Source organism: Kwoniella dejecticola, chromosome 10 (assembly GCF_000512565.2).
Source record: "Kwoniella dejecticola CBS 10117 chromosome 10, complete sequence".
In the NCBI taxonomy this organism is placed as follows: Eukaryota; Fungi; Basidiomycota; class Tremellomycetes; order Tremellales; family Cryptococcaceae; genus Kwoniella; species Kwoniella dejecticola.
In genome coordinates, this window is record NC_089310.1 from 845,495 (window position 1) to 858,272 (window position 12,778).

General features: G+C 48.9%; 4 protein-coding genes and 1 non-coding gene across 5 annotated transcripts; 1 reads left to right on the forward strand and 4 right to left on the reverse strand.

The window, feature by feature from the left end:
• Positions 1–17: 17 nt before the first annotated feature.
• On the reverse strand, positions 18–1,079 carry I303_107847 (uncharacterized protein; the record flags this gene model as incomplete). Its single annotated transcript, XM_018411113.1, has 3 exons — positions 18–268; positions 417–776; positions 845–1,079. 3 exons carry the CDS (start codon positions 1,077–1,079, stop codon positions 18–20), a joined length of 846 nt encoding a protein of 281 aa, XP_018259781.1.
• A 399-nt stretch (positions 1,080–1,478) lies between these two features.
• Positions 1,479–5,824, forward strand: I303_107848 (transcription elongation factor SPT5; the record flags this gene model as incomplete). Its single annotated transcript, XM_018411114.1, has 15 exons — positions 1,479–1,562; positions 1,621–1,642; positions 1,724–1,734; positions 1,794–1,932; positions 1,991–2,007; positions 2,068–2,164; positions 2,228–2,469; positions 2,526–3,521; positions 3,576–3,673; positions 3,730–3,922; positions 3,982–4,364; positions 4,426–4,540; positions 4,612–4,695; positions 4,760–5,083; positions 5,150–5,824. The coding sequence occupies 15 exons, from the start codon at positions 1,479–1,481 to the stop codon at positions 5,822–5,824; spliced, it is 3,480 nt and encodes a 1,159-aa protein (XP_018259782.1).
• Positions 5,825–7,663: 1,839 nt separating this feature from the next.
• On the reverse strand, positions 7,664–7,778 carry I303_107849. The gene has a single exon (XR_001936516.2). It is a non-coding gene; the product is annotated as a 5S ribosomal RNA (ribosomal RNA).
• Positions 7,779–8,794: 1,016 nt separating this feature from the next.
• Positions 8,795–9,895, reverse strand: I303_107850 (40S ribosomal protein eS4; the record flags this gene model as incomplete). Its single annotated transcript, XM_018411115.1, has 4 exons — positions 8,795–8,924; positions 9,020–9,419; positions 9,597–9,777; positions 9,869–9,895. The coding sequence occupies 4 exons, from the start codon at positions 9,893–9,895 to the stop codon at positions 8,795–8,797; spliced, it is 738 nt and encodes a 245-aa protein (XP_018259783.1).
• An 817-nt stretch (positions 9,896–10,712) lies between these two features.
• I303_107851 (uncharacterized protein) lies at positions 10,713–12,694 on the reverse strand (the record flags this gene model as incomplete). Its single annotated transcript, XM_018411116.1, has 13 exons — positions 10,713–10,787; positions 10,846–10,889; positions 10,953–11,043; positions 11,113–11,133; positions 11,209–11,224; positions 11,295–11,468; positions 11,573–11,670; positions 11,761–11,856; positions 11,932–11,960; positions 12,020–12,075; positions 12,178–12,254; positions 12,389–12,472; positions 12,623–12,694. The coding sequence occupies 13 exons, from the start codon at positions 12,692–12,694 to the stop codon at positions 10,713–10,715; spliced, it is 933 nt and encodes a 310-aa protein (XP_018259784.1).
• Between the last annotated feature and the right edge of the window lie 84 nt (positions 12,695–12,778).

Consider the following 12,778-nt stretch of genomic DNA (forward strand, 5'->3'; position numbering starts at 1 on the left):
AGTCGTTACACAGCGACTCATATATCCAGTACGAGATCGTCTTGATCATTGAGCTTGAGATCGACATCGACATCGAGGTCGAGGTCGAGGTCGAAGTTGGGATGAACTTCTTCGTCAAGAGAGTCGAAGCCCATGTTGTCTAAGGAGAACGGCGCGGGCTCCTCGCTCATATTGGCATTGGTATCACCATCGGCGCGTAGCAGATCGAGGTCGGTGTCCTTGTCGTTCCCATGAATCGGCATCGCAAAATGTGAAGTATATTCTAGCTCTATTGGATTTAGACATGCATCGGACAGATGCAGATTGAAGAAATCAAATTTGGATTTTGGAAAAGGTTTGTCAGCTATTGACCTACCTCGCTAATTTCCTCTGATAGACACAGTCGCAGATAAAGACACAAGAGGAGTATAGCTTACCTTTGATCGGAGGAGGCATGTACTCCACATCATCTACCTCGTCTATATCCTCCGAGTCTTCTGCTATGCGGGGTTGGAGCTTCGACTTGGTGTTGGGCTTGATATCATTGGTACTGTCTTTGGCTTTGATAGATGGTCCAGGAGTATAAATATTCAAGGTCCTCTTCGTCCGAGGCGTCTGAGTTGGGGTCGATATTAATTTTGCCTTGAGTCTGGTCCCAGGTGTTTTTGTAGCTGCGATCCCTCGACTTGAGACCGTCGTCTGGAGCTGGGCACTGGTCGACTTGGTCGAGAGAGCTCTTCGGGCAGTGGTCGTTGTTGCATTCGATGGGATCTTACCTTTCTCAGAAGGCTTGGTGACTGATTATCTCATCTCATCATCAGTCCAGCTCGTACTCGTGGCGCTCCGAGCAGGTCAGCACACTCACACGTTCTCAAATTTTTCTCATCCCCCTTCCCTTCAATCTCCTTCTTCTTCAACCTTGACTTCGTATCGTCTCGTTCGCCGAGTACCGCCGAAGTACTGGATTTACCGACCGCCTTAGTCGATGAGAGGACATTCTCCTTGGACGACCTGATCTTATTTGCGGATGCCAACGTGTGAGCTATCCCTCTTCGCGAAGTGGCGACTATGGTGTTCTCATCTTGTCTTCTCGTTGACATGTTGCTAGTTTGCTCGACTCATAATAAGTCAAGTGAGAAGGGGCGATGATCGAGCAAGTTGATTGACGCGAATGAATATCAACGTACAGTGAGTGCGCTTGGGTAATGTTGAGAAATCACGCGCGTGCTCTTAATGAAGGGGAAGGAATATCCGGTAAATGAATTTACTGGGTTTTATCCCGTATGACATGTCCACCATAGCCACCTTGTCCTTCTTGATGTTTAACCGGATTGACTTGAAGCATGAGCTACCATACTACATTATACGAAGAACAAGGTAGACTTCTTTCTTCTCTTCACCCCTACCATATACCCGGGAAAAACGATCTTTGGACTGTCAACCGACTGTGCAGAACCCAATAGTCCTCCTAGAACAAGGCGCGAGAACGAACTAGAACGATGTCGGACGTGGAAGACGTCACTTCTCCCATTGAGCCAAAGTCGGAGGATGAGCGAGATGAGCGGCCGACCACGAAGAAAAGGGTGAGCACTACTTCAATAACATCGAGCAATACAACGAGCTGACACGGAACGAGTGCAGCCGCGTATTGTTGATCCTGATGGTCAGTCTTGCCTTGCGAAAGTGCACACGGCAAAATGTGTTAGAGCTAACACTTGATGTCCCTTGACTTGGCTGCTCACAGAGGAAGAAGATGTATGTGTAGCTCCTAGTGAAAGATGGAACGACTGCTATTGCTGACTCAGTTTCTTCAGGACGCCGAAGCGGCTGTAGATACCAAAGAAGATAACGAGAAGGCGGAAGACATCGACGAAGACAAGGACGAGGATGGTGATGAAGATGAAGATGAGAACGAGGATGAGGATGAAGACGAAGACGACGAGGAGAATGGCGGTATGTCTTGCAGCAATATGTCCTGATAAAGAGGTTCGAGCTGATCATGGAAATACAGGTGAAAGGCGGCGCAAGGTCAGCTTTTGTGTAGGCTGTTGATTGAATTTAGACTGACCCTCGCGAAATCAACTCTAGCGTCGGAGAAAGCAAAAGAGATACAGATTCTTGGATGTCGAAGCTGAGGTAGATGATGAGGACGAAGAAGAAGATGAAGACAATGATTATGGGGATGGTCAGCTTTTCGAGTCGAAATTGTCTCTATGTCTTCCTAGCTGATTGTCCACACATTGAACAGTCGCCGAATTTATCGACGAAGCGCCTGAAGAAGGAGCTGCCCAAAACGACTACCAACATAGGCGACTAGATCGATCGTTCGGCAGAAACGAAGAGGAAGACGTGCAGGACATAGTGCAGAGGTTGAAGGAGCGTCACGCGAGGACAGCCGCAGCGCGATATAACGGAGATAGCGATGCTGTGCCTCAGCGATTATTGATGCCTGGTGTGAATGATCCTAGTTTATGGAGAGTTTTCGTCAAAGTGAGTCTAGATTTTCTTCCCACGAGCGTCAAGTCATGCGCTAATGGTTCATGAAGACCGGTCGAGAAGCTGCTATTTGTGCATCAATCTTCCGAAAAGTCTTCTCACAGCAATACTCGGCCAACCCTATCGAGGTGATATCGGTGTTCTTCCGAGACTCCTTGACCGGTATGATCTTCCTCGAGGCTCGACAATCCGCCGCTGTCAGCGCAGCTATAAGTGGTATTGTCGGCATATTCGCATCCAAGGGTGTGTCCTTAGTTCCGATTGAGGAAATGGCTCCGTTGTTGAAGATCAAGAAGAAGGACGTCAATCTCGCCCCCGGAATGTGGATCAGGATGAAGAGGGGGAAACATACTGGTGATTTAGCACAGGTGGTTGATACAGATCAGATCACAAGTGGAGTCGTAGGAATCAAGTTTATCCCACGTATCGATTTGACACCCCGGGAAAAGCGAAAGGAAAGAGCCGCGACCGGGAAAGCCCTCGGAGCATCATCCATCAAACCCCCCTCAAGGCTGTTCTCGTATGACGACGTCAGGAAGATATACGGTCGACAGAGTGTCAGGCAAGGTGCACAAGGAAGCTATTTCTTCGACAATGACGAGTACATAGATGGATTCTGTGTCAAAGATGTCAAGATCGCCGTTATTGAATCTGAAAATGTGAACCCGACATTAGAAGAAATCTCGAGGTTCTCAGGGGACGATCAATCTACCGCTAAATTTGACCTGTCAGCTATTGCCGATGCGAACAAGAACTTGACTGTTTCGGTCCTGTTACCTGGAGATCAAGTTGAAGTCTACGAAGGTGAACAGACCGGCTTGTATGGTCGAGTGGCGACCGTTACTCAGGACGTCATAGCGATCAAAGCTGTTGGAGGAGAAGTACACGATCAAATCATCGAAGTCCCCTCTAGAAGTGTTAGAAAGCGATTCGATGTTGGAGAACATGTCAAGGTTCTCGCAGGCAAGAACCAGAATGCTACGGGTATGGTAGTCGAAGTGAAGGGTGATGTGGTGACTTTGATGTCCGATCAAGGAGAACAGGAGGTATGTATAGAGTACATCGCTTGAGGGACATCGCTGATTACGCTTTCTTGACAGATTAAAGTGTTCTCGAAAGATATTAGGAAGGCCGCGGACACATCTAACACTACCAAGACAACCGGCTTGTACGATCAGCACGATCTGGTCATGCTCGAGTGAGTCGCGAACAAGTCCTCCAGAGCAAGCCATTCAAGCTGACAAAAATGCCTAGCTCGACTACTGCCGCTGTTGTGACTAAAGTAGAAGGATCGTTACTACGTGTCCTTGATCAGAACGGCGCTGCCAGGAGTGTTACGCCGGATCAAGTTACCTTGAGGAGGGACAACAAGCGATTTGCCGTTGCCACCGATTCTCAAGGCAACGATATGAAAGTTGGAGATAACATGAAAGAAACGGAGGGCGAAGTGAGTCAGCTGTATACCAAGCGCCGATGTCCCGAGAGCTAACGTAAACGGATATTCAGAATCGTCAAGGAGAGGTTATCAACATCTTCCGATCGTTATTCGTTTTCCTCCACAATCGGGATCTGACCGAGAACAACGGAGTCTTCGTCGCTCGCGCTCAATCGTTGATATCAGTCACACCTAAATCAGCAGTTAGCGATTTGGGCAAGATGAACCCTGCTTTGAACCAACAACTACCCTATGGTGGTGCTTCCCTCATGCCACCTCCCGCTACCAACTTTAACCGCAACAGACTGATAAATACGCTTGTGGTGGTCACCAAGGGAACGAGTAAAGGTTTGATGGGTACAATCAGGGATATCCAGGGCGACAATGCGAGAGTGGAATTAAAAACCAACAACAAGACATTGACTATCGCATTAACATCCCTCAAGAGGAAGGAGTGCGTTCTGTTCTATTTCCTGACGGACCCAAATTTGCAGCTGATGATACAATTCCTTTAGTCAAAAGACAGGTGCGACATATCCTCTGGAAGCTGGTGCAGGACCTGGTGGATACGGAAGAGGTCCAGCTGCTGGTGGATACGATGTGAACCCTTACAGTGGTGCACCGATGAATGTGAGTCTGCTCGTCCGTCTTGAGCGCCCTGTGCAATTCTATGGGTTGCTGATAATCTTTCGATCTCGCAGGGTGGACAAACTCCAGGTGGACTGGGCGGCCGGACGCCAGCTCCCGGACAATTCGGTCGAACGCCCAATCCCTACGCTGCAGGTGTGAGTGCAAAGCCCAGCGTTGTAGACTTCAGGAAGTCGGCTGATGCTGGCATATTCATGATAGGGTATCGGCGGCAAAACACCGAACCCATATGCTACGGGAGCTGCTGCTGGTGGTCGAACACCTGCTCCAGGCTGGGGTGCAGATGGGAAAACCCCAGCACCAGGATGGGGTGGTGCTGGCGGTAAGACTCCAGGATGGGCTGGAAGTGGTGGCAAGACGCCTGCGCCTGGATTTGATGGTGGCCGGACTCCCGCCTGGGGCGCCGGCGCTGGTGCAGGAGGGAAAACTCCCAATCCTTATAGTAATGCTGGACCTTCTGGTGGCAGGACACCTGCTCCTGCTAGCTCGATGTACGGCTCGAATCTTGATGCCGGTGGCTCGAGGGTGAGCAGATCTCAGACTTTATGCTTATTTGTCCTTGATCATCGCTGATAATTTCGACTTGCGTAGAATAACGGCCCAATAACCGCTCCTACACCTTATGGCGGTTCAACTCCCGGTATATACTCCGCACCTACCCCTGCAGCACCTTCAAACCCCTATTCCGCCCCGACACCATTCACCGCTCCGACCCCATACGGTGGTCCACCAACATACGCGGCCCCGACACCTGGCGCTGCGCTCTCAGCACCTACACCAGGTATGGGCGGTCCTACACCTTATGGCGCACCTACGCCGTTCGGAGCACCCACGCCGTACGGTGGAGGCGCCACAAATGGAGGTGTTGGCGGATTACCTTGGGATTGGGCATTGGATTTCCGAAATGTTATTGTGGAAGTTGGACCTTCCTTGAAACCTAATACGCGGTCGCCTCTGCATTTCCAGAGAGGTGCGCACGACGGCAAGAAATTCGGATATGATCAGATCAACGGAGAGTCTTGCCATTGTATTTCCCTCGACAGCGGTGATATCATTGAAGATATCCCTGCGGAGTACCTGAGGCCGTCTAAACCTGATCAACAGGGACAAGTTGTCGTTTGCATAGGTGGCGGACCGGATACGAAGGGACAACAGAGGACGACGCAGTATGAGAATGGGGGATCGTGGATGATGGAATTAGATCATGGGGATCTGGCGCCGCTCGTTTTGGAAGCTGGAGATCTGTGTAGGATCTGGAAAATGTAGATCTTGGCTGTCGACTCGTGTGGAAAGTCATCCCAATTTGACGAGGTGAATGTGAGAACGTTAACCTGAAAGGAGCCAAAATACAGCGTTTGTCGTGTTTGTATCAAAACATGAAATGCATCTACCTCATAATCAGCTTACGATCAAGCAATATTAGCGCCAGCTGTACGTTCCAAGCAATCTGCAAACGTCGTTTTGTCACGTCGTATTGTCTTACGTCGTATCATCTTGGAGGAATAGCGCAGCAAGGTTGAATGATCTCCTGAGGTCGCCCGTATTGGGGGGGTGAGTGGCAGGCACTGCGCACTGATAGCAGCGAGTACTTTCTACCGTATCCACTTTGATTCGTTGAATCACGGTCATTTCATAGCCGTCTTCCTGTATGTAAGTGGATTGCGACCAGTACGACGTCTCTAGGGCAAGTCCAACATATCGAACAAATGGCAGGTTAACTGACGCCTGGAATCCCGGGCTGTGTGCGAACTGAGGTTCGCTCCCTGCCTCACTACTAATGTACTGATGACCACATATACTGTACCTTCGGAGCGACTTTCGCCTCTGTACTGAAATCGTTACATCGTGACACTGCAGATGGTAAGTCACACCTCCACAAAAGGACAACATTGAACGTGATGTCATGCCGGGGCATGAATGCCGTGTATCCACGACCCGCTTTTAGGGGCTTTCACCTCGACAGCGCGATATGATCATTGAACACCACCTTGAGATGCATACAGCTTCCGCTCTGTGTGCTCAGATGCGGAGTGATGTGTCATGAATCATGTCATCCTGGTAATTGTAAACTCAAGCTCTGGACAGGAAGTTGGAACACAAATGAACGACGTCATCAGTGTTGACTTGCTGTATGATGTGATGCGACTTTATCCAGCAGAGGAGCTACGACGCTCTCGCATGATTGTACAGCTTAGCTGATTTGATTTTTGCTGAAGCCTTTTCATAACTGCATGAGATGTTTGACATTTTGTAAGCCGAACAACGGACTGTCGGTCACATTCGATGGTTAAATGACTTGATAGAGAGCGGAATGTTCCATTAGTATATGACGTGATTCGAATAACCAAAGCCTGGCCTCGTCGTATTTCACGGCTTGGCTCAGCGTCATAGACACCCATGAGAGGGTATCCTTGTTCCGCAAATCAGTCTTTGCGGACGGATCGTGATCCAAAGAACGGCACATGGTGCAAAGGAGATCCCAACGGGCTTCGGATCCATGAGGATTCTCCATAACGCCCCCCCCTCGACAGCGATGACTGGGAGACGCGAACTTCTTTCTGCGTTTGGGAAATGGCAGCCCCGAGAGAGCTCACGCTCACACTTACGCATGGCTTAGCCTCCGAATCCTAGACAGACTCGGTATGGATCATTCATGATCTCCCTCTCATCAGAGTCGAAAGAACTCTGCGTCAGCCAATGATCCCAGTGCAGTAAGTTGCCCTCTAGCTTACAGGAAGCACAGTTCGCGGACTTGTTGATCTCATGCAGACTGCGGGATTGCCAAGGATGACAATCTCAACTGCCCGATGATCCTGTCTAAAGCAGCGCTAAGCGCTGATGTCTATGGTATAGCATAGCACGACACATGCTGACGTCTGGCAACGCTGCCAATCTCGGAGATTATTCTTGAACGCTATGATCGCTGTGTGTGTGTGTGTGTATGTTTTCTACACACAAATCCCCCTGAATGAACTCCGTGCCGTCCTTTGCATCAAAAATCTCCTTATCGTTATCGCAAAAAGCAATCTCATAAACCTACATATCGTGGTTTTCTTCTTCTTCTCAAATGTGATCAATCAACAGTCGTAAGCACGAAAAGACAAAAACTACAGCACCCGGGATTCCCAAGTGGTCCCCCACCTTGGTACTAACCGAGCGATATCCAACTTAACTGCGGGGAGCAGACGGGACCCGGTGCTTTCTGGATTCTATGGCCGTAGATGAAAGTTTGGGGTGTTTTGAGGTCTTATATATCTGGTCATAGATGTGGATGTGCGATGCTCAAAACGTATATCCTGCTCTGACGAGACGACGTTGGCGGAATTGAATTCTTGTATTCCGTATAAGTACCGGGTCCCGTCTGCTCCCCGCAGTGCATCGAGTGAAGACCAATCGCATCGCATTGGAAGTTCAGTCCTACAGGGTTCAGTGTAATCTACTGTAATGTATCGTTCAGATGTGTGTCCCCTCCGTCGTCGTACACGGAAAGTCAAGAGAGTGTCCACCATGAATCTCAGATCACTGTACTTCATGGCCGGAAGACATGGGTGGCATCGATGCTGTCCGTCATGGATTGCTAATGAATAGATCTTTGCAGTAAGTAGCCCAATGAGACCATTGTAAGGTTTGGATATGGATCGAGATATGGACTCGAAAATGAGCATAGTCTCACATTGTGAGGCGATCCCTCTGAGAGACAAAATCCTCAAAGTACGATCCTCAAATTTGCGGTACAGCGAAATCTACGATATACGCATGCGCAAACGGAAGGAGCATTCCTTTGTCTGGACTGGTACAGCACGCTGAGTAGCTGCACAGAGGCATCATCTCAACTTGATCGCAAGAACAGTGCACTGGACATGAACAAGAGACGAGATACACAAGTTGCAGCAGGCAATATGCGTGTGCATCTCATTGGCCGATAATGAGGATATCACGCCAAGTCCACTCTACGGGTGTCGAGTCCGAGACGTCCTCGTAGTCTGATATCCCAGAGGTAAATAGTATTGAGGACGTACTGCGACCGCAGCGTGGTCAATGTGTACAAGAGCGCTCAGTCAGGTGCATTGGACCTGATGTGTAGTGTAGCGTGAACGTTGAAAGCCAGGTTGCGCAGTGAGAAACTCCCTTGTGCGACGATTCATGTCATAAAAGAAGTTTGCATGTCCAATTCCATTCGGTACAAGCATAACTACGTCCACGTCCACGACAAACCCAAAGAGACTCTTTCCGCTTTTATGCGTCTTGAGCTCGTTGTCTTCGTCTTTGGTCTCTCTCCTCGGCGATAGAAAGCTTGACACCCTTACCCTTGGGCAAGGAGACTTGAGCCTTGGCGCCTTCACCGATAACGAAAATGTTAGAGAGTCTAAAAGCGTCAAATCGAACGTTAGTCATCTCTTTCCGATACGCAGAGATTTTGTGAATGGGTGAAAGGGTACAAGTCAAGGAGACCAAACACACCTGGTAGCGAAAGTTCGGTCCAAAACATCCTTAACGTGAACGATATCGAAACCACCCAAATGTCTCTCCTTGTGTACAATCACACCTGATCGTCCCATGTTTCGTCCACCGGTAACCATGACTACGTTTCCGGGCTCGAACTTGATGTGGTCGACGATCTTGTTTTGCACAAAGTCGAACTTGACGGTGTCGTTGACTTTGATAGCGGGGTCGGGGTATCGGATGGTTCGGCCATCGTGGGAGACGAGGTAAGGGACACCCTTGGCACCGAGTTGGTGCTTCTTCACCTTGAGCAACTTGAAGGAAGCCTCCTCGGGGGTAATTCGGTGGATGGTGAATCGACCTTTGATGTCGTAAAGGAGTCTGAAGTGTTCACCGGACTTCTCGATGGTGATGACGTCTAAAAGCATGAAAGACGAACCAGGTCACGATTGTCAGTACAAAGATCAAGGGACGATGTGACTTATGAAGAACGACGACATGCGATATAGGTGGTGGGCAAGATGGAGTGAATGCGACCAGCGGTGTGGGAAATGTAGAAAAAGGGGCGAGCCAAAAAGCCAGAATAATGACTCACCCATGAATCCAGCAGGGTAAGTCTCATCGGTTCTAACTTTTCCGTCGACCTTGATGAGTCGTTGCTTGACGATGGCGGTGACCTCTCGGCCGGTCAAAGCGTACTTCAATCGGTTTCTAAGGAACACGGTGAGGGGGAGGGATTCTCGCAACTTGTGAGGACCGGGAGAAGGGCGAGGAGCCTAACAAGCCAACAAAAATCTTTTAAGCCTCTCGCCTCCGCAAGAAGCAAGAAAAGCTTCAAGATTTTGCCAATAGCGAGATTATACTCACGTAGGTCCCGCCCAACTTGTCGAGCATCCATGAGGATGGAGCTGCCAATCTTTTCAAATGCTTCTTTGGACCTCTACCCTGTAGGTCGAGAATCGAGAGAAGCAAGTGAATCAAAATGAATGTCAGCTATGTCCCTTCTCAGTGATATCCAGTTACGTCTTCGTCCTCATCCCTCTTCTGTCCGCATCCACTGGAGTCCGCGTCTGCCGTCCCGATATATCATGTCAAGCTACAGATCAACCTCAAGCACGGAAGCTCGAAGTCGACCAGAGTCTGACATCCTTTCGATAGGCTTTGTTCGCTCCGTCCGTGCTAATAGTCTTCCTCCTGCTCTGTGCCCTCCTCGTCTTCGTCGCCGCCTTGATAATGGACAGTATCTGATGACTTACCATTTTGTATACTTGATGTCTAGAAGAAGAAAGTAACGAAAACCTTTAAAATCAAGAATCGTTAAAGGCTAACACATCAAACGAGAAACCCAGTACAAGCTCGCTCCCCGTACCAAACATGCTCACGAGGCAAATCCTATGGCTCATAGCCAAAAATCCTCAAGTGCTGAATTCACAACGCCGACCACCAGACCGGGGGCTGTCAAGGTGGCACTCAGGAAAAAGGACTTAAACACCGACAGCCACGATTTAAATCCGATGCATACGATAAATGATCTTCTTCCCTTTCTCTTTTCATGCATGGGAGAAACAGTACGTCATGCAAATCACCTGCCTGCAAGCATCTATTGCTCAAGTGGTCACACAATGATACTTCGAGATAGTCATTACATTCATATGTGATGCATGCATGCATAACCAAGCGTTAGCCGTAAGATACAAAGCCATCCGATCATCTAAGGGTTGATATCATCAGTGGTGTCGTAAAACTCCTTCGCAAACCTTTGTTGGACTTGTAAAGAGGTCTCATCCTATGGTGGAACTATCAGAAGCCGCAATGCATATGTCAAGCGATATGTTTGCACTCACGGATGAAGGGGCTATACCTCGCACAGCAAGGTATTTTCGACCCGCTGATACCACCACTGTCAATATGCTTCCCTCGTATACGCATTGAAGTAAGACAAAAAGCTCACTCAGAAGGTCTCCATCGACTTCACCGGAAAGAGACGACGTCTTCGGGCCGAACATCGCACCACCTGCTTCTTGCAAGATACATATACCGGCCTGTTTCAACTCATCAGCCTATCGTCAAGGCAAAACACCATGCTGTGTACAACAGAGAGGATGACTCACGCATACATCCCAAGCCCAGCACTTTCAACGAGAAGACCATCAAGCGAAATCAGCACATACTGGATTCAGACACTCGTCGTGCTAGTTTCAACTTACGCCCACTTCCCAATACCTAGCGCAGGAACATCAGCTTCATTTGTCCAATTGCAGAAATAACAGAAAAAGAAGCTAATGCAACTCACATATCCAAACCACCACTAGCCACAGTAGCGATGTTCAAGGCTGCACTACCCATACTTCTGAGGGAATGGCACATCTTTCCGCCAAGATCAGGGGCCGCAGCGAGCGTTTGGAAGGTCTTGACTTTTGACGGGAGCTGAGGAGCTGATCGAGATGATCCATATTCAACTGCGATCCTAAGAGAATAGAAAAATTACAGAAGAAGTCGGAATGGTCAGCTTTGCGCGTCCAGACCTCAATTTCATTCTACTACTTCCAATCCACTCCAATGTCTACTTACAAGGCATGACCAAGAGATTGTAGGGGTTTGGGTTTACCCGTGATGGGTAATCTGGTTGTTCGGTTCAAGAATGCGCCTTTGCCTTTAGCAGCCGAATACTACGAATGCCCCAAATCCGATCAAATCGTCGATGACATCAGCGAAAGGTTGCGGGATATGGCCACGAGATGCACCACACTTTCACTTACCAGCTGGTCTAGGAACGGATTATATATAACTCCCACGACAGGTACACCGCCCACTGCGAGTCCTATCGAAGTAGCTACCATCGGAAAGCCGTGGATCTACGTATACCCCATCATAAGCTGCGAGATCTCGCGCTCTCGGTATCTGGCGCGAAGGTTTTACGGGAGACTCACGAAATTGGTCGTTCCGTCAATTGGGTCGACTAAGAGGGTACACGATGAGCATTGACATCCTGACTAGATGGGTGATTCTGACGCTCACCGATCCAAGTAGGCTCATCGGTGATTTTCTGTCCTTTGAAGGTCTCTTCTCCGATACTACCGAGAAACACACACGTAGGTCAGCTTTGTACGGCATTTCCTCGTCTGCAGATGCATCAAGTGAGGAAGCACTGGTTTTTTGGCGTTGATCAAGCTCACAATTGATGATCTGGATAAGCCCCTTGGATCTTTTTGGTTATGAACGCTTCTACGGCTTTATCGACCTCTGTGACTAGCTATGACCCGGCGATCAATTAGCGCGCGTACATACCACGCAGAGCACGTTCTGACAATGTGAGTTGCACTGGCATAATTCTGACACTTCCACTTCGTACATTTGAGCGAAAAATGAAAGGTCGAAGCCACTCACATCTACACTGTTCAATTTCTCATCCTCATTCGACGACTCGGAGGAGAATCGTTTTTGCTGTCCTGCGCGGATCATCTCACCTGCCTACACGACGAATATGACGTCAAGGCATATCCAGAGGTCAGTGTCTGATGATGCTCGCATATACACATGTCACTTGGGTTTTTCTGTACTTTGTGATGTATGGAGTCACTCTCGCATGGCAGGAATAGAATCAGAACGAGCTGGACATACCTCCAAAGCGAGGTTGATGGTAAACTTCAAGATGGAATCCAAGCCCAATTGAGAAGAAGCAGAAGGGGACATCCTGGCTATATCGTGTTCTCTCTCTTCGAAACGATATTTGAAGAGGCTGACGTGTTGGCTGATTGGTTGCTGTTGATGCTTTCC